Source organism: Phoca vitulina, unplaced genomic scaffold (genome assembly GCF_004348235.1).
Source record: "Phoca vitulina isolate PV1807 unplaced genomic scaffold, GSC_HSeal_1.0 scaffold2, whole genome shotgun sequence".
Taxonomy (NCBI): Eukaryota; Metazoa; Chordata; class Mammalia; order Carnivora; family Phocidae; genus Phoca; species Phoca vitulina.
The window spans coordinates 30,853,869-30,876,074 of record NW_022589705.1 but is presented as its reverse complement, the minus strand read 5'-3'; the positions used below and the strand labels follow the sequence as shown (position 1 = coordinate 30,876,074).

At 36.3% G+C, this 22,206-nt stretch overlaps 1 protein-coding gene across 1 annotated transcript in view; it reads right to left on the bottom strand.

The window, feature by feature from the left end:
* COL24A1 (collagen type XXIV alpha 1 chain) overlaps window positions 1–22,206 on the bottom strand; it is a 384,914-nt gene that overhangs the window by 41,963 nt on the left and 320,745 nt on the right. Inside the window, exons 49-52 of the mRNA XM_032424689.1 lie at window positions 5,288–5,395; window positions 3,561–3,668; window positions 3,413–3,466; window positions 2,687–2,749 (exon numbers count right to left, since the gene is read on the bottom strand). Of these exons, the coding sequence (XP_032280580.1) occupies window positions 2,687–2,749; window positions 3,413–3,466; window positions 3,561–3,668; window positions 5,288–5,395 (333 nt within the window). The remainder of the gene's footprint in view (window positions 1–2,686; window positions 2,750–3,412; window positions 3,467–3,560; window positions 3,669–5,287; window positions 5,396–22,206) is intronic.

The window sequence follows — 22,206 nt, the reverse complement described above, 5'->3', positions numbered from 1 at the left end:
TGCTTCAGTTTTGTTTTGTTGGCTTGTTTTATTTTTTAGATTCCACATACAAGTAAGATCATACTGTATTTTCCTTTCTCTGTCTGACTTACCACTTTTTTATGAATACAAAATACCTGTTGTAGTTATTTTCCCTCAACCCCCACTCCCACTCGCAGCAAATTTCAGTCTTTCTGGCTCACACTTAACCTGAATTCTTAAACGTAGTTATCTAATAGGCTTTCTCTTTGTCCAACTCCTGCCAAGGTACAGAAAATACTAGCAATTGAGATCATTATGTCATAAAGTCCATCCACAGATACCCTAGAATGAGATAAATTAGCTGGTACTATAAAAGTAAATCTAATGGAATCACTTTTAAATACAAAGACTGACTTTAAGTGATAATTTGTAAATATGGTACCCAAATCTCAAAGATCCACAATCAAATCAAGAGAGTTGATTTCTTAACCTAATCAAATTTAAGCCCTAGACTGGTTTATCACTGAAAAAAGTCAGCAAAGTTTTCATCTAATGAACTTCACCATGATCTGACTCTCTAAAATAATGATTTGTTAAAAGAATGGAGAGGTATACATGAACTCTAGAAAATAGTAGGCCAAACAGCAAAAAATTGTCTATGTTTATCTAAATGTGTCTGAAACATGAGGTGTTATTATTTTATTATTTATTATATATTTTATACTTTTAGAGAGGGAGAGAGAGGTGGTGGGGGAGAGGCAGAGGAAGAGGGAGAGAGAGAATCTCAAGCAGGCTCCACGCCCAGCAAGGAGCACGAGGCGGGGCTCCATTTCACAAGCCTGACATCATGACCTGAGCTGAAGTTAAGAGTCAGAGACTTAATGGACTAAGTCACCCAGGCGCCTCTGAGGTGTTATGATTTTAATGGTTGGTACCAGCTAACTACATAAATACATCTTTGAGATGAAGAACAATTAATCCAAATTTCCTACTTCAATTAATTTAATTTAATCATCTAGTATTTATTGATTATTGAGCAAGAACTAGTTACTAGGCCACTTAATATCCATTCTATATTCTAATTATGCAATTAGCAGGCAACCTTATAACATATTATTTGGCCAATCAGCTGTGGATTCAAATTTTGGCTCTTTGAGCAAATTACCTTTCAGAGACTTAGTTTCCCCACCTGAAAAATGGGGATAATATCATCTCACACAGGATTTTTATCAGGATTAAATGATATAAGGGTCACAACCTGAACACTGGTAAATAATAGTTTTTTGCTAAATAGTAACCTATCGTGACTTTTCATTGTCTTTATAATGACTTAATAAGAGATATCTGCAATTATAAATTAGTATTTGTGAGCAGTTACCAGAACTTTACTGTTGGTGAACTGATAAAGTTTCTGGAGCTGCAAAGCAGTATAGGCTCAGACTCTGGCCTAAAGAGACCCAGCACTTGGTAAGATTCTGCTTAGGACAGATGCGAGGCAGGGAGCCAACTTCTCTTTGACAATATCAAGAAAGGACTAGTTAATTGAGAAAGCTTCGTAAAACTAGAATGAAGGTATTTAATTAATAGAGAACTTAATATATGTAAGAACTTAAAAGTGATATTTATTATAAAGAAGCCTGTCCACATATAACCCACCTGTGGATAATCAAGAATTGGGCCTTATATAAAAGCACCAACTTTCCATGGTTCTTCGGAAATCATAAAAATAACTAATAAATTTGCACCTGAAGAAATGTTGAGGCGGGTCTTTAAACAAATATTTCTCATGAAAACACTGACCTCTGCATTACCGAAAATAATTTATTATAAGGGTTGGAGAAGGGGTGTAGGATTTCAAAAATTTGACTTTTCATTTAATATTTTGCACAAGATAGTGGTTTTCAGCTGTAAAGTTCTTTAAGATTCCTTTCTCCTGTTTCTGGACCTGTCTCCTTCTTCTTTCTGCTGTCTCCACCCTTGCCCCAGTAGCTGCTGTTAGTTAAGGGGGTGCTACTGCTAAAGTCAAACCACTCTTTGGTTTTATAGCTTTTTTTTTTTTTCAGTTTTATAGATCATCTCATCAATTAGGAGACTGTGGTTAATGAAAACAAAAAGAAAACAAAAGGCAAAACAAACAAACAAAAACCAGTAATTGCTGATGGCTTACCTATCGCTATTTCTATTTGCTACAGTTTGCAATTCTAGGCACTAAACAGCTAACTGGAGTTCTTCAAACACCAGTCTTTGCAACTCTTTAAGCAGTTCCTCATCACTCTCCAGGGATATACCTCTGAGCTGGGAAAACATAGCTATTGGGAAATATTTTTCAAAGTGTGGTGTGAGGAACTCTGGTGGCAAGCCTCCTCCAAGTGGTGTGTGGGGCTGGTCTCTGGTTGTATTAATGCTTATAACATGAAACTGCTTTATGTTTTTGTTCCTAGTGTGAGTTAATAAATACATTATCCAGTATCAACATTAATTCTGATATATATTTTCTAAAGTAAGAACTGGGAAAATGGGTGGTCTATGTTGTCCTTTGCTCAAATTAATATATGAACTGAAAAAGGCTGAGAACCTTTGCATGGGATCTACTGAGTTTCTATCTTAAAAGTCATTTTATTAAGTTATTAATTTGGAGTATATTAATTTTAGAGTTCTTAATGCTAATTCCCACAATAAGCAAAGAATCACAATTTCCCAGCAAGTAGAATGACTTTATACTTACTCTCTGCCCAATAGGACCTTTAGGACCTGATATTCCAACAACGCCAACATCTCCCTCAGGACCCTAAAAATATAATAAAAATAAAAAGTCAAAATCTTTAATTCTATATGAACATTTTATAAGTGAAATAATCTTGTAACAATCTATTGAGTCGGCTCTTAAAAAATGGAATGTTAATGTAAACGGATAGTTAATGATGTACATGCTGAAGTACTATGGAGGAATTGTTCTGAAGTATGCAAGTTACTTTGAAGTATACCAAAATGAATCCAGAGAGGGAGAGAGGGACAGAGAGATTCATGATAGCAGGTAGAATAAAAAGTTATGGTAGAATCTAGGTAATAGATATATGGGTTTTCATTCATTCTCTCAACTTTGCTGTATGTTTGAAAATTTTCAAAATGAAATGTTATATGCAAACAATGAATCATGGAACACTACATCAAAAACTAATGATGTAATGTATGATGATTAACATAATAAAATAAACTAAAAAAAGTTTGGGAAAATGGAATATGAGGGGACAAAGGTGAGTTATTCAATAAAATTGGTAGGAAAATATATAGCTACATAAAATTTAAAATTAATATTTAATATTCAAAATTCAAATATATAACTGTACCAATGGATATTTTGCAGATTAAGAAATACAAAGGCTCAAGTCAGAGACTAAATATTGGTATTTCGACATCTTTCTGATGAATAGCAGAAAATGTGTAAACATACTCTGGGGCCTGGGAATCCTTGGAAACCTGTCAAACCTTGAACACCATGTTCTCCCTGCAATATGAACAGACAGGATAATCATTATTGTGCAATGGTGGCCTGGCCTGTAGAATAATAATACTTAGTGAATTTCTGAGTTGGCACATACAGGCTGCCCTTTCAGACCAGGCTCTCCACATGGTCCTTGATCACCTTGTGCTCCTCGGTGACCTCTTTTACCTTGAATGCCAGGTTGACCAGGTAGTCCTTGTTCACCCTATGGACAAAAAAAAAAAAGAAAGAAAGAAAGAAAGAAAGGTGATCTTGACTTTAGAATCTACAAACATATTGGGTTTTAAATGAAACCCAAATACAGGTCCATCCTTAGGCATAAGTACAAGGCACTGGGGAAATCAAATTCTGCATGGTCATTCTCCCTGCCAATATTTTCACACAGTCATATTTGATTATAATAAGCGATAAGTGTAACAGTGGAGAAAGAATTCCAGGGATTGTGGTCATAAGTGTGGAAAGAAGAGGGAAGGGGGAACCTAAAAACTATGAGGAGGATAGTGGGGTTAAAGAGAGAATGGTGAGAGGTGGTATGTGTGAGGGGGTGTTTATATATAATGGAATTTGTATTTTATTTGAATTGGCATTATTTTGCTGTGTTTTCCTCACCATACAGAGATGATTCAGCTGATATCAGAAACAGAGCATGGTATCCTGAAGTGTGAACCCTGGTTTTTGCCATGGTTATCTTTTCAATCCTATCATTAAGAAATTTCCATTACTTGTTTCCCAAGGTTCCCTTTCGTATATATTCCCTTCATCTCCTAAAATTCCACTTTAAAGATATACTTAAGCACCACTGTTCTATTTGTAAAAGTTAAGTCTTTTCTAAATTTATTTCATTTTTGAAATGAAAGTTGCAGTATCTTTCACACCACCTCTAAAAATAAGAATCAGGAGGAGTTTAGAGATAGGTTAATGAAAAATGATACTTGGTAGATTTTGATCAAAGATTCTTTAAGATTAGCAAATTATTCTTCACTGTCTGGAAACAAAGATACAACTTTGGGACGTGACAAATATGGATCCTTTTTATTGCCAACTCATACTTGAGAGATAGGAATTTTATTTCACTTCCTAGTTTTAGCCGTGGCTCAGCTACATTGAATTTTAGTCGAAAGGGATGAGTCATTTCCAGTTTACCCATATGGGTCAGAATACCAGAATACATTCTTTAGGAGTGGAACTATGAAAATCAAATTAAGAGGTGATAATGATGAGGGTGCCAACATCTTAATCCTTGTCTTTTATGAAATTGCTTTAGATACTGAACTAAAGTTGTGTGGGTTGTATGGGTCAATTCTGCATTGAGATAATTCTAAAACAGGTTTTGTTTAGAAAGCCTTATTGAATATACACTACTCCATAAAATGAATGTTAATCCAAGATTTAATTATGATCACTTTGACTCTAAGAAATAAGCTCTACTCTAATCAGATTTATTAATTGGTTGGTTAGATTCAGATTCAGAGGAATAGGAAGTGTTTCTAAGAAAGTATGTCTCTGGAAGTAAATAAGATTTCTCTTTTTAGGAGAAGGTGGATGACAGGAAAGAAGAAACAGAACGAGTCAAAGAGCATTTTTTAAAGCATTGCCAATACTGAGTTAATGAGTTGTTCTGGCAAATTACATCCACTGTGGCTATCACAGGAGATGAGTATGTCCAGGCCACACACTTTCCTTTTCCTCCTAATGTGTATTTATTTTTGGTCAAATTTACTAAAAGCTATTAATCTTACCATCCTGTGATCTAGCCAATGAACTCAGGGACAATACGTTTGTCAATAGTGCTGTTCATCTATCAGAAAAAAATGTGAAAAGTACCTTTGGGCCTGGAACCCCTGGGCTTCCCGGAAGGCCTGATGAGCCCTTGGCTCCTCGAGGACCTGGAGACCCCGCCAGTCCCGTTCTTCCTGGGCTGCCTCTGGTGCCCTAAGAAATAAGATATAAAAATTGGGGCATTTCCTAAAAATCCATCCAGAGGCTCAGTATATGTAGGAGGGGTTGGTCTTCTGAAAGGCTGCTGTTGACACACGGCCCAGGTTTGAGAGTTATCCTGGGCTTCTTTCCCAAATAAGTGAAATATTCAAGTAATGTTTTGACTCACCTAAAGTCTCTAATTATAGTTAATGTAATGGTCTGAGGTATTTAAAACGAAAATACTGAGGCAGTATAGTCTGTCAGTTCCTTCTGACTTAAACAGCCTAGGTGTAAAGTATGTGTGTTGTATTTTAACATTCTGTATTGTATTCTGAGTATGCATGACAACTCTAATAACTGATTAATATTTCCTTAGGAAAAATATTCTATGGATATTAACTAGACCTATTGTGGTGATCATTTCTCAATATACACATATATCGAATCATTATGCTGTATATCTGAAACTAATATAATATTTTATGTCCCTTATATAGATTTCAATTTAAAAAAAGACTAAGAGGGTGCCTGGGTGGCTCAGTTGGTTAAGCGACTGCCTTCGGCTCAGGTCATGATCCTGGAGTCCCAGGATCGAGTCCCACATCAGGCTCCCTGTTCGGCAGGGAGTCTGCTTCTCCCTCTGACCCTCCTCCCTCTCATTCTCTCTCTCTCAAATAAATAAATAAAATCTTTAAAAAATAAAAATAAAAATAAATAAAAAAAAATAAAAAAAGACTAAGAAATTTTAAAAAAAGTTTGAGTGGTTCTTTTGTTAGCTCAGCATGGAAAATCACTTATTGATATGACTTAAATCATGTCCTCAAAGTAAACTTGCTTGAGATTATTAGCCTTGCGGCAAGAACAATGGCCTGGAATGTTAAAGACAGTGAAGCAGCATGAGTAGCCAATTAAAAAACAAGGCAAATGTTTTTGAGTGGTTTTCCTTGCCTCTTGATGAAGCAATAGATGCTACCAATACTACTCAGTTGTTTCTTTGGGGAGTCAATGCTGTCCTGAAGTGACTGAAGAACTAACTTACGTGAATAGTTTGTAGATTGACCATAGGTGAGAATATTTTCAAAGAATTTAAAACACTAAATCAGTACAACCTCAAGTGGAATCTGCTCAAATGTGATAAAACTGATAGCAATGCAAAGGGAGAAGATTTATTGAACAAATTTACAAAACTTGTGAAAATGTAAGGTATTTAAAGCTATGGATATTCATTGTATTATTCACCACCAGGTACACTGAGGAAAACACTCAGATCTAGCATGTGTTTTTGAACCAGTAGCGTCAACAGTGAATTCCATTGACTCTCGCAACCTTCATCTATTCTGTGATATTTTTTTGTGAAAATAGAAACTGAATATCCTAATTTTCTCTATCACACAGCAATCTGATGGCTTAGCAGGGATAAAGTTTTATTGATATATTTTGAGAATGAGATTGAAATGTTTTTGAACGGGAAGAACCACCCTCAACCTCTATTATTTAATAATGAATGGCTCTAGAAACTAGATTTTGCTGCAGACTCTATAATGTTTATCAATTAATTTAACTTAAAATTACAAGGCAAAACAATGTCTATATGTGAAACATATACTTTGGTAGTCATTTCTTTTTCTTTTCTTTTTTTAAGGGTGAGGGCAGGGGCAGGGGCAGAGGCAGAGGGAGAGTGAAAATCTTAAGCAGGCTCCATGTCCAGCACAGAGCCCAATACAGAGCTTGATCTCACAACCCTGAGATCATGGCCTAAGCCAAATTCAAGAGTTGAAAGCTTAACTGACTGAGTCACTTGGGCGCCCCAAGTAATTTCTTTTTTTTTTTTTTAAGTCATTTTTTTTTTAAAAGTATTCTCTATACCCAACATGGAGCTTGAACTCACAACGTCAAGATCAAGAGTCACATGCTCTACTGACTGAGCCAGCCAGGCACACCATGGTAAAGTTATTCTGATGACAATTAATGTTTGAATCACAAGTAACGTCAAGCAACTTTATACATTTCCTGTGGTGTCAAAAATTAAAACAATAAGTGAGATCTTCATTTCCCACACAAATTTGCAGTGGGTAGATTTTCTGAGCTCAGCTTCTTTCAGTAGCATTTTTTAGCACTAGAGGGAAGAAATCTCTACACCTCAAAATCCATTCAACTGTGCAGCTGAGGAGTTCCCACCTAACAGTTCAACTAGAAATGCTAATATACAATGTAATGACATGCTAGAAGGCAAATAATCAAGAGAAGAATCTAACAGCATTTTATAAATTCCTTCCAAGTAATTAATATGCACAATTAAAATCATATGTTCATGAATTTGGCAGTACCTATCAGTGTGAAAAGAATTTTCAAAGATAAAATATGGAAAACATGGAAAATCTCATTATAGGTCAGCATTAACAAATAAAAAGAAAATTTTGATGATAGGAAACTGTAATAAGCTAAATATTATCTCTCCTCCCACAAATCATTCTATTTTTTCTCATTAGTAGACTTGCATTACAAAAAAATTATACTATATTATTGTATTTTAAATTTCATAAAGAAAAATTTTGTGAAAAATCTATTTTCTCTGGTTACATAAGTTCTTAAATAATATCCTTAATTTTGCCTCTTGCTCTGCAAAGCCTAAAATAGTTACTAATATTTACAAAAAACATTTGCCAACCCCTATTTTAGAAGATGACTGCTACTTTCTGAGTTGATTCCTGGGATACTAAACTGGGGTGTGCAATCATTCTTCTAGGCATTCAGCAAATATTTGATTATGATATAGAATATCATTTATGTGAAAGGAAGGTACCATGGGAAGCCCTATGAGGAATACAAATATAAATAAAATATGGTTTTTGTTTTCAGGAAGCTTAAAATTAAGTGAAAAAGATAAAATGTAATATATAAATAAGTTATAATAAAGACAAATATTTTTAAAATTGCCAGATGAGAAGAGAGATACAAAGCAAATACTAGAAGGGTCCCCTTGGTGCTAATCAAAAAAGGAATTACTGAGAAAGTAGAGTAGAACAAGATCATAAGATAAAGATATTGCTGGGGCCCCTGGGGGGCTCAGTCAGTTAAGAGTCCGACTCTTGATTTTGGCTCAGGTCATGATCTCAGGGTTGTGAGATCGAGCCCTGCATTAGAGCCCCAGCTCTGCACTGAGCATGGAGCCTGCTTGGGATTCTCTTTCCCTCTCCCCCTACCCCCCCCCCACATATGCTTTCTCTCTCTCAAAAAAAATAAAAGATAAAGATATTGCCCTTAAAGTTACAAATGTGATAGGAGAGGTGATTTTATCTCTTACCATTTCTCTGTATTAGTGGCTCTCAATATACATAAGGAACAATTATGAGGACAAAATCCTCATTGGGGGAAGGTAAAAGGGAGGGGAGAAAGAGAGACAGAAGGACAGTAGGGGAGAGAGTGAGAAGAGGGAGGGAAAGAGAGAGAGAGACAGAAAGAGAGGGAGGAAACAGGGCAGGGTACAGAGAAAAGAGAGTGAGAGAGAGAGGGAGAGGGAGAGGGAGATCGATCCACATTGTGGACTTAAGATTCAGGTGGTATGGTTCTCCCCATGTTGCTTGCATCATTAACATAAGTGCACTAATCTCTATTTCCTTCCCCTTGGGACATGAACTTGAGAACCCTGGATTCATGTAATCTATCCTATTTCTTTTCCCTTGCCACACAAACCCTGGATTCATGACATGGTGTCATTTTAGAAATCATCAATGCAAATGAGAGCAAATCCAGTCATAGACTTTAGGATATACAATTTCAAAAATGTTCAATGAAGACATAGCTGTTATACCAATGACCAGGTCTCTAATAGGAATATGACTTTACAGAAAAGGCAAGTCTCAAAAACAAAATTCTGATAAACAGTGTCCTCCCCACTAAAAACAAAAACAGGTGAGAAACCTAAAGAAACCAACAGCTTGCAGAGAAGGAAGGGTATGTAAGCAAGGGAAAAAACAAAACAAAACAAAACAAAACAAAACATAGAGACCTAGGTCAATATATAGATTAGTTCCAGAGTTAAACTAGGTGGAAAGTAGATCAGTGTAAGGACTTTTTAAAAATTTTTTTAATTTTCAATTTTTAATTTTTTTTTTAAATTTTATTTTTACTATGTTATGATAGTCACCATACGGTACATCATTAGTTTTTGATATAGTGTTCCACGATTCATTGTTTTCGTATAACACCCAGTGCTCCATGCAATACATGCCCTCCTTAATACCCATCACCGGGCTAACCCATCCCCCCACCCTCAGTGTAAGGATTAAAAAAAAAAAAAAGGTGGATTGTCTTGCAAGGCTGTGAACATCCTCTCCTTAAATGTATTACAGAGGTAACAAATGCCACAGGAGAGGATACCACAGGACAGATTACCCTAGACAGTTTTAGGATACCTCAACATTCTGGAATTCTAATGTAGTAGCACTTCACTTGTAATTTTAGGCAATTTTTTAAGACCTTTATTCACCAACAGGAAAAAAATGTATCTTTTGGGTGATTCACGGACAACAGACATTCAGATACTGCTGAACACTCCTAAAGTCAATAGGTATTTTTAGCGGAGAATAAAAGGACCCTAAGACTAGTCCTTAGGGTTAACTGAAAACTAGAAACTTTACTTGCAGTGCTATCACACATTTAACAGAGCACAATGAATATGTTCCAAGTCATTTACTCTTCATGTTGGTTTCTTAGAGAGAAATTTGAGGATAGTAGCAGAGTGTTCTGGACAAAGTTCCAAACAATGTTTCATACAAGTAGAGAACAAATATTTCTTATTATGAACACAAAGATGGGTGAGTAATTTTGCTTTCAAGAGAAACAGATGCTAATGCCTAGGCATTCTTTCCTGTGTCTTCTAAATGATTTGTTTAAAACCCATCAGCAAAGAGCAAGTCATTCTGAGCAAATTTTTAAAAGTAAATAAAATCATATTTAATTTATTCATAAATGCTGAAACCAATAAACAGTTCACCTGAGTCTTAAAAAAAGTTAATAGTATGATAATAATACATGATGTCTCATGGCTAGAGACTGCTATTATCTTCAGATAGGAGTCAGATTCCCTGGTGAGTAATTTTTTTTTTAATTAACATATAATTGACATATAATATTATGTAAGTTTAAAGTCCACATATTGTTTTGGTACTTTATGTTTATGTATTACAATGCGATTATTACAGTAGTGTTAGCTAATACCTTTATTATAGCACATGTTTATAATTTCTTTTTTGTGCTGAGAACAGTTAAGATTTAGTCTGCTAGCAACTTTGAAATTTACAATATGGTATTGTTGACTATAATCACTATGTTGTGCATTAGATCTCCAGAACTTATTTATTTACTAGTTGTAAGTCTGTACCCTTAAGTTGGTTTTCAACTCTGCAGGAAGTGTCAATTTTGACTGGACTGAAACTGGTGACTGCTTGGGTCAGTCAGTAATCAATAATATTAGCCACAACAAGAGTTACTTTTTATTGTCTTCTGTGTATCAGAAACCGTAATGGTAAAGAGAGAGAGAGAGAAGGAGAGAAGGAGAGAAAGAGAGAAAGAGAGAAAGAAAGAAAGAAATGGAAAGAAAGAAAGAAAGAAAGAAAGAAAGAAAGAAAGAAAGAAAGAAAGAAAGAGAAAGAAAGAAAGAAAAAGAAAGGAAGGAAGAGAGGGAGGGAGGGAGGAAGGATAAAGAAAGAAACTACAATGGTAATATGGTTGTATTATTTTATTTAATCTGTCAGTGAAGGAAAGAAGAGGGCCCTCCTTATCTTTCACTTTGACTTCCCTGTGGGGAAAGGAAAGAAGGGTATGTAAGCATATACATGTTTATGTATAAAACTGCCTTTTTTCTGGAACTGAATGGAAAGATCTGGGATGGAAAATGGAGTTATCTGCATACATTTAGAGGACAGAAAGAGAAAGATTTTGGAACAATGATGACTAGTTTGTATATGATAGTGGAACATAACAAAGTGAATGTCACTCTGTTACTTCCTAGGCCCCTTAATTTAGTTGTCTTAATTTCATTATAATTGAAACAAATATAATAAGGAATAAGTAACAAAGAAATAAAATTTGTTAAATACAGGCAACAGTAGAAATCCACATTTTAAAGTAGATTAACAAAGGAAAACCATCTTTAAAACTATGTTGAATGAAAAGAAAAATATTTTTGATGTTAATTTTGATTTCTCAACAGCAGAATGATAAATTTAAAATGACACTAAACTTCAAATTAGTTGTTTTTCTTTAAAGTAGCACCTTGAAAATTACTAGAAAGTTTTTTTCCTTTCCCTATTTCCAAGCATCCTCTGTGCTCATAGCATTATGTTTATATAGTTATTTACTGTGTGAGAAAATAGCAATTAAAATTAATTTACTTTCTATAGTACAAAAAAATATGTATGATGCCCTGAATTTTTTTGCATTATTAGGCAACATAAGTACTGCATTTTTTGTTAAGCCAGCAAACCAGTGAGTTATAAAAGTAATGCTTTGCTTCCTTTATTCCAAGCAACTAAAAACACTTCTGTTTAAGGATTTCTCATTTTATTTGGTTTACTAAATATATCCCCCCTAGGAAAGAATTGGCTGTTTAAAAAATGTGGGATAGTAATTATTAGGTGATTATATGCAAGGCTATATTATATAAAAATAATGTAGCATTCATAACATTTTCCTTCAGTGCCAGTCATAAGTAATGTGGCCAAATGCTGGAAATAAGATTTATGAATGAGCTGTGCACTCAAGTCAGGAGGTAACTTTAGTTTTGAATCTCTAAACATATTAAAGCTTATGGAACTTGGAGCAGGGTTGAGACAAATCATAGAGTAGTGGAGACAAGTCAGGTTTGCTTGACTTAGGTCTATTCCCAAGAGTATACAAAACTAACTCTTGTTCAGCCTTAATGAATACAGGCATTTCAACATTGTATTACCTCACAGAAATTATTTCTACATTTCCATTAGAACTACTGATGGTTTACCAGTCTTGCAAAATGGACAGTGCAAATGTCACTCTAATATTGGGCAAAATTAATGTATCTTATGAAATCTCCTTTACTCAGGTCTTAATCTATAATCCAGGACTAACAGGGACTGGAAGAGGGTATTTCATTTATACTTTGGCTCTTAGACATGTCTAGGCTCACACTACTATGAGGAAATAAACGTCCATCTTTTATTTCAAAAATAACAAATCTATATCCATACTCTTATTTGATCCTCTGATAATCCTGTGAACATGCCAATTCTTTCCTAACTGCAGGTTTTCCCATTTTGGTTCCTTTACATAGTATGTTTTGTTCCTCATTCTTTATATGCCTAGCTCAGTCTTACCTTCTCAAGGGAGATATAGATAACTATACCCAAGTATGACCTCCTCCATGAGGCCTCCACTGTCTACTCCATCTATAATCTATCTCCCACATGCTCTATCTCAAAACACTATTTATTTCTTTCATAGTACTTAGCACAATTTGGAATTAACTGATTTCTTTATATATGGACTACTAACCAATTACTGGGCTGATTCATATTATATAATGAATTCTTTTTCTTTTTTTTAGGTCAAAAATGGTCAAATGTCAGTATGCCTGGGTGGCTCAGTTGGTTAGGTGTCTGCCTTCAGCTCAGGTCATGATCCCAGGGTCCTGGGATCGAGTCCTGTATCAGGCTCCTTGCTCAGTGGGGAGCCTGCTTCTCCCTCTGCCTGTCGCTCTCCCTGCTTGTGCTCTGTCTCTCTCTCTCCGACAAATAAACAAAATATTTTTAAAAAATGGTTAAATGTCAGACATTTCTTGCTGTTCCATGTATGTTTCATGGAGGCAGTTCTTTGTCTATCTTGTTCAGTGCTATATTCTCTAACTCCTGGCTCATATTAAGCACTGAACAAATATGTTGAATGAATGAATGTTAGCTTAACCATGGATATCTATTATTACGGGAAGATGATAATAGCAATAAGGGCATGTAGTCTGCTAAACACTTCACATACAAACCATATGAAATAGGTATTATTACATTCCTGTTATAGATGATGCTTAAGATGTTAAGTAGCTGACACATCTTAATTTTATTCAGGACTCCAAAGTCACAGTTATTATGCAAAGACCATTCATTCTTCAAATGTTTTTTGAGTTTCTTCTTCTTTTTTAAAGATTTTATTTATTTATTTATTTGAGAGAGAGAATGAGAGAGCGAGCATGAGTGGGGCGGGAGGGAGAGGGACAAGCAGACTCCCCACCGAGCAGGGAGACCGATGCAGGGCTCAATCCCAGGACCCTGGAATCATGACCTGAGCCAAAGGCAGACGCTTAACCAACTAAGCCACCCAGGCACCCGTATTGAGCTTCTCCTATGGACCTGAGGCTGCTGAGTGTTAGGGCTGCAAAGATGAATAAAACACAACCCCAATTCTACATGAGTTTGCCATCTTTTATTGCAGAAAGACATGAAGATATGTAATCAACAACCATATGATCTGTACTCTGATGGAAGCAGTGTATACAAGTTCAGAGCAGGGATGCTTAACTCTGACTGGAGAGTCCAAGGAAGAGTGTCTGAAGGAGGTAACAGTTCAGTTAAGTCCTGAAAGAGCAAGAAATTGTTCATCCTAAAGTTAGAGAGAAAGATGGAAGAGCTTTCCAAGCAGAGGGCATAAATGACATGTACAAAGGCATGAAAGTAAGGAAAATATACAGAATTTGGGGGGAATACCTAATTAAGCATAGCTGAATAGGTATAGCATAGTGGTTAAGAACACAGGCTCTGAATCTAGATTGCCTGATTTTGAATTCTGGCTCTATTATTTGTTGTCTATGTGGCCTCAGGCAGGTTACTTAGTCTCTCTGAGTCTCACCTTCCTTTTCTGTAACCTAGAGATAATAACTATACCTACTTCATGGGGGTTTTTGTGAGGATTAAATAACTTCATACATATTCAGCACTTTGAATAGTGCCTGGCACATAGTAAGCTTTTAATAATTGTTAGCTGTCATTATGACTGAAATGCACAGCAAATGTGAGGTGAAAGGTAGAATATAAGACTGGAAATGTAAACAGAGACCAGATAATGAAGATCAACATTCCACAAAGAGTATGAACTTTATTGGACTGGGAGTCACTGAAGATTCAACTAGGAAAGTTACATCCTTTAGCAAATCTTTCATTTTGTTGCTAATAAGCAGCCAAACAGACTGTGTTTTGTCTGTTCTGGAAGCGTTCCTAATGAGCAGTAAATGGGCCAAAACAAGCAGCAGGGGAAGAGGGAGAAAGTAGCAATCAGGATAAGCCATAACTGGAAATCACCCTCTTAATAATCAAGAGTTGACAGGATCTGCTGAATGTAGATCTGGCAAATGCAAGTATGTTTCTTTCTCCAAAATACTGTGAAGAAAGAAATGAATCTTCTCAGAAACAGAAGTTTCTTTAGTATGATTAGCTCACAGGCTAGAGAGCACAACAGATGGGTGGCAGGGCTGCTGGTGTTCCTAACAGAGGCTTCCATGGTGGTCCTGCTACTCTGTGCTTGGACTATGAGTGGGCTGATGAAGTGTGTTTTCCCTTCTTATACTGGACACAATCCACAGTGGAAAACTCAAGACTTTCGATGTTCTTTTAGGACAAGCATCTCATTTTCTACAACACTTAAGCCTGTGTTCACCTGACAAAGTGCAAAGTCAAGATTGAAAGGCCTCCATTTGTCTTAAGTCAAGATGTTAGGTTTGTTTCTTTCCCTCTTTTCCAATAACCAACTTTATTAGTTGCAGCAATAAAAAATAAAAAGACTGGTAAGCCTTCATTTTGATGACAAATAGATTTACGATCTTTGCAGAGAAAAGTTGTTTTCCTTTTTCATAAATGATGGAGACACTACACAAGTCCAACTCGATGAAAACAGCATGGTAGACTCATTTACTACAGATGTGCTAAGTTGACTAGTCTCAAAACACTCATTTATACAGAAGGAAATTCACACAGGCAACTGTGAGGCTCCCCAATACTGTCCTTCACTTATAGTCACATGACTTTGAAAAAACACTGAAACTGTGGAGTGAATATGCCAAGAATTCTTTAACTCCTTGGCCACATCAAAAAAAGAAAGAACATTGTTTAGGAAAATCAGGCAGTTGCATAATGCTAGAAATCCCAGAATAAATATTTTTCTCAGTGGAAAAATCCAGCAGTCTTTAAAGGTAAGCCAAGAAACACCACGGTGCCATGATTTAAAAAAAAAAAAAAAAGACCAATGGAAAGATGTCCTTATCCGTTGTTGAAAATATTCCAGGGAATATGCTAGTATTTAGAGACTGTGTTACTTTCTCTTAATTAGTTTTTCTATTGCCATAGTAAGTTTCAGAAATAAATAGAAATCATTTTACCTAGTGACCAGTTTAGCCATTGTTATCTAATGTCACTGACCAGACTAGTTCCTTATAAAGTATCACCATTCTAATTTCATATCATATATTCTACAGGAAACAGAAACATTTGTAGAAAGTATTTCCATATTCATAAATACTAATAGCATGTGTAAACTTTGGGGTTAAAAAGGGGATTCCTCTAGGGAAAGTTATTATTTTTTTTTATTTTGATGGATACAAAACACTTCAATATTTATGACATCCTGATATTCAAAGTATGCATGTGAAATTTTTCTAACTTATTCTTTGAAAATGCTAAAAGTAGGAGATGAATTATGATCTGATACCTAATTTCTTACTAATGGCAATAGCAGATACCATTCAATTTCATGGCCCTAGGCGATATACTGCAGCAATATTCAACATTATTGTAATTCACATCAATTTCTTTCATCACAAAACTCCATGAGATTTTTATACTAGCCCTATATAAAGGGACACGTAGCTCAGAATCTGTTTTTTAAAAATGACTGCCCAGTTAGAAGTAGAATAGTTTCAGAAGCGGAACTAGAATGTGCATGTTTTATGGTCTAATTTATACTCAGATTCTCCTTTCTCTTGATTATGTCTTCAGACTCTCATCTCTACTAGGTCCATCTAGCATTTAAATGTGCTCAAGGTTCTCTCACTTCAAAATAACTTCTACTTTAATTTCAGTTTCCTCTCTAGTTATTGCCCTACTTTCTCTTTCAGAGTTGAATTTCTCCATTGAATTGTCTGAATATCTGATTTCCTCACTGTCCACTCTCCTCAAGCTCTGCAATCCTATTTCTGCCCCCACTAATCAAATCAAATGGCTATTTGCTGAAGTTACCGATGACCTCCATATTCTAAAATATAATGGTTATAATTTTATCTTTTTTAGATTTTGGTACCAGTCAGGGTCCTTATTTGCAAACATCAGAAACCAATTCTGGATAATTTAAACAGAAAATTTACTGAAAAGTCATTGAATAGCTCATAAAATCACAGGTAAATCCAGAAAGCCAGGTTTTGAAAATGCACAGAATTGAAGGAAGTTTAGGCAGCCAGAGTTTGGACACTGCAGTGTGCATCACTGCGGCTGCTGGACATGGACTCCGGTCACCCCTGGAAATTGAGTACTACTGATGTTACTGCCACTGCCACTAGAAGAGAATCTCTATCATCCCTGCTTCTGCATATCACAAACTCCCCAGCCAAAGGTCTTGGTGGACACAACTGATTGGTTCGGCCTAAGTCATGGGCCTATATCCCTGTTTCAAGGAGGAACTGGAAGGTGTCTAGAATTTGACTTCTGTAGAAAGTGGCCTCTCATTGGGGTGCCTGGGTGGCTCAGTGGGTTAAGCATCTGACTTGATTTTGGCTCAGGTCACGATCTCAGCGTTGTGAGATCGAGCCCCGCATCGGGCTCCATGCTCAGCAGGGAGCCTGCTTGAAGATTCTCTCTCTCTCTCTCCCTCTGCCCCTCCCCCCACTTGCAGTCTCTCTCACTAAAATAAATCTTTAAAAAGAAAAAGGAAAAAAAGTGGCCTCCCCCACCAAGATCAAACAGAGAGTAAACACAAACATTTATAAACATAAAAATGAGGTTAAGATGCTGAGTAGCCAAAAAAACAGAAGCAAAATTAAAGAATACATGTCCAACACAATCTCTCAGGATTATTAAATATAGTTGATAACTTCCTCCTTGAAATATTTTTTCTCCTATCTATTATGATCACTCCCTGTCAGTCTCCTTTGTAGTCTCCTCTTTCCGCCTTTACCCGACTTCTTTTTTTTAAAATATTTTATTTACTTATTTGACAGAGAGAGAGACAGTGAGAGAGGGAACACAAGCCGGGGGAGCGGGAGAGGGAGAAGCAGGCTTCCCGCTGAGCAGGGAGCCCGATGCGGGGCTCGATCCCAGGACCCTGGGACCATGACCTGAGCCGAAGGCAGATGCTTAACGACTGAGCCACCCAGGCACCCCTTTACTTGACTTCTAAATGATGGCATTCCTCACAGCTTGATACTGGACTTTCTTTCCATTGTTTACTTAATATTGGTGTTTTTCTTCATTTGTTCCCCAAATCTATTCACTGCTTCTTCTCTATCTTGCTGTTTGGGAATTTGACCTTCATGGACTGCATCACCTGGGTTCCTTTGTCCTCTGTTGACTCTCAGTTGAGGTTGGCCAATGGGCTACATATCACTAGGATATTAGAGGAGGGAGGGGTACTACCTTTATTTCTCCCATTTCCTCCTGGCTTTGACATTCTGTCAGTGGCTGGGTTACTTTCAACTATAGCTCCTGTGAGGTGCTCCTTTTCTGACAGCTCCAGCTCTCAACTGGAGTCTCAACTTGACATTATTTCTTTCCTTTAACCTTTCAGCTCTAAGGGCAGTAACCACTTTCTACTGTTGATAGCCTCTGGATTCCCCCAACATCCCTCTTGACTGTCTTAACCCTGTCAACATTTCTGTAAATATTCTCTTTAATATTCAAAAGTAGGGTATTTCATCTACTTTCTAACATGACCGATTAAGTACATTTTTGTACACTAATGACTCTCACATTTATATCTGACCTCCTCTCTGAGCTCTAGCCTAGAATATTTAATTGCCTACTTAACATCTCCATCTGGATCTTATAACCTTGCCCATAAAATCTGGGTCTCCTTCAGTGTTTGCTTTTTTTTTAGTGATGGGCACTATGATGCACTGAGTTAGAAATTCGTACAAGTTAGAAATTTGGAAGTTATCCTTGACATCCATCTCTTTCCCTTACCTCCCATAATCAAATATCAAGTCTTATAAAAGCTACCTCCTAAATACTACTAAATCCACCCACTTCTTTCCATTTCCACTTCACTAGTCTAGTCCAAACCATGGACATATGTAGCCTGGAATACTGCATTACATAGTCTTCTTATTAGTCTCCTGCATGTACTCTTGCTCCTTTCAATCCATTTTCCATAATGAAGCCAGAGGGAGTCCTTTAAAAATGTAAAATTGGACAATGTCCCTCAATAGAGTCCTACTGTCTTCAGATAATGCTCAATATCCTTAATATGTCCTTCAACATGCCCCATGATGTGGTTCCTGTATACCTTAATGGTACCTAGTCTACATCTTGCTACACCTTGCTCATTAAACTTTAGTCACAATTGCTCTTGTTCTGGTACTTCAAACATACTAGGTTCTTCCTAGATTTTTCTATGCTGTTGTCTCTGCATAGAATGTTTCTTTCTGGCTTTCCTCACCCACAATAATCATTCCTAATTTACTAACTCCTACTTATTGTTCAGTGTCATCTCTCTCTCCCTACCCCCTCATTTCAAGCTACTTTACTGAGGTAAATTTGGCATAAAGTAAATTACAAAGTATATAATTTGATAAGTCAGCATAAAGGATTTCACACATCTGTGAAAACATCATCATAATCAAGATAACAGATCCGCCCTCTCCTCCAAAAGTCTTACCCTGTCCCTTTGTAAGCCCTCCTTCTCACACCTCCCTATATACACTCCATCTATCGGATCCCCCCAATTTGCCTTCTGTCACTACAGATTAGTTTACAATTTCTTGAATTTTACATAAGTAGAATCATATAGTATGTGCCTTTTATGGGTCTGTGTTTTTTTTTTCAAGTAGGCTCCGCACCCAGCATGAAGCCCAATGTGGGGCTTGAACTCATGACCCTGAGACCTCAAGACCTGAGGGGCTTGACTCAAGACCTGAGCTGAGACCAAGTCGGATGCTCAACCTACTGAGCCACCCAGGCACCCCTGTCTGCTTTTTTTCACTCAGCATATTTGAGATTCATTCATGTTGTAGCATGTATCAGTAGCTCATTCTTTTTATTGCAAACTAATATTTCATTGTACATATGTACCATAGTTTTTTTAGCCAGTCACCTTTTGATGAACATTTGGGTCATTTCCATTTTGGGGCTATTACAAAGATAAGTGCTATAAATATTCATGGACAAGTTTATGTGTGGACATATGTTTTCATTTCTCTTGGCTAAGAGTAAAAAGGCTGAGTCCTATGATAGGTATATGTTTAATGTTTTAAGATACTGCCAATGCCAAAATTAACATCTTAATAGTATTAAGTGTTCTGACCTGTGAACATAGTATATATACCACTTGTTTAGGTCTACTTTAATTTTTGTCAGAAATGCTTTATAGTTTTCAGCATATAGGTTTGTACTTTTGGGGGGTCAAATTATCCCATTTTGGTACTATTGTAAGTACTGTTTTTTATTTTTATTTTTATTTTTATTTTTTTTAAGGTTTTATTTATTTATTTGTCAGAGAGAGACAGAGCACAAGCAGGGAGAGTGGGAGGCAGAGGGAGAAGCAGGCTCCCCGATGAGCAGGGAGCCTGATGTGGGACTCGATCCCAGGACCCTGGGATCATGACCTGAGCTGAAGGCAGCTGTTTAACCAACTGAGCCACCCAGGCACCCATAAGTACTGTTTTTTAAATGTCACTTTCTGAATGTTCACTGTTAGTATATAGAAATACAATTCAAATTTGTATATTGATCTTACATCCTCCAACTTTGCTAAATTTACTTAATTTTTTTGGTAGATTCTTAAAGATTTTCTACATAGACGATCATGTTGTATATGAATAAAGACAGTTCTATTTCTTCCATTTCAATCTGGGTGGGTTTTATTTCTTTTTATTACCCTGACTAGAACCTGATTGCATTGATTAGAACCTCCAGTACAGTGTTAATGTGTCATTTAAATGTAAGAGGGTAATACAGATATCTGTAGGCATATGAGGCCTCAGAAGGTTTGTCTCACAAATACCTATATTGGAAATACTTTTTGGAGGAAGTACTGAAATAACAAAAGAAACAAATTCAAGAGATTCTATAAAGGTTATTGAAAGTAATAGTGATAAAATAGCTTAATTAAGTTCACTACTCAAAAAAGAAGCAATGGAAATAAAAACAGAAAGTAAATGCGTAAAAACTTAAAGTCAGGGGCACCTGGATGGCACAGTCAGTTAAGTGTCTGACTCCTGGTTTTGGCTCAGGTCGTGATTTCAGGGTTGTGAGATCGAGCTCCACGTGGGGCTTTGTGCTCAGCGTGGAGTCTGTTTGAGACTCTCTCTCCCTCTGCCCCTCCTCCTATGCTCACGCTTTCTCTCTCAAATAAATAAATCTTTTTAAAAAAAACCTAAAAGTCAAAGTTCAAGGCAATATAAAAAAATGATGAAGGCAAAGAGTAGTTTATAGAAACAAAAGGAAACGAGAGCACACACAAATACTTATTTTGTTAGAGAGAAGATACAGATAGCGATATATTTAACAAATCAATACAGTTAAATACATACACATTTGGTTTTAAGTTCAGTGCAACTGCTACGAGAACATCCACCAAAAAAGAAACGGCAACTTTGCAACAATTCTAAACAATGTCAGTGATAGAACAGTCTTTCCCATTAGTGCTGCTATCATCACGCTTATTTAGTTGGGTTTGGCTAATGGAACATCCTGGCAGGGGATTGGAGGTCAGGGGAAGACTGAAATCTGCAGCAGATTCAGGATGTCATGTAAGCTACCTTGCTATTTGCATCTTATGATTGAGCAAGGATAATACCCAATAAGGACCATAATTGTATATATCTTATAAGATTATTAGCCTATCTAATGGGAATCAAGAAAGAAAGAAAAAAAACGAAAACAAAAAAGATAGAGAAGGAAAATACAGAATCAAGATGGAAAATAGTGGAGAAATTTTAGATGCATCCTCTACGATCTACAGCAGAAGGATGTTCACTATTGCTGCTACTGTTCAACATAGCACTGAAGGTCCCTGCCAACTTATGTGGAAGGAAAAAGAAGTGAGTGTAAGAAAAGAGATCAATCTGCCATTATTTGAAGATGATATTATCTACCTCAAAAACCCAATAGAGTCACAAAAGGAAATTATTAGAAATTTTTAAGAATCCAGTTGTATAGAATATATCCTGAATCAGTAACATTTATTTAAACTAGTAGTAACTGGGGGCGCCTGGGTGGCATAGTCAGTTAAGCATCTGATTCTTGGTTTTGGCTCAGTCGTGATCTCAGGGTCATGAGATTGAGCCCTATGACAGGCTCCATGCTCAGCGTGGAGTCTGCTTAGATTCCCTCTCTCTCCCTCTGACCCTCCCTACCATGCTCTCTCTCTCTCCCTCTAAAATAAATACATAAATCTTAAAAAAAGAATTGTATAAATAAAAAAATAAAATAAACTAGTAATAACTAACTAGAGAATAAAATAATACACAAGGCCTTTATTAAGGGGCAATATTGCATATTGATAAGAGCAAAGAATATGGAGTTAGGCTGCTTTTGTGGCAATGAGACAATGAAAGTGACAATCTCTCAGTGCCTCAGTATGTATGTAGGTATGTATTT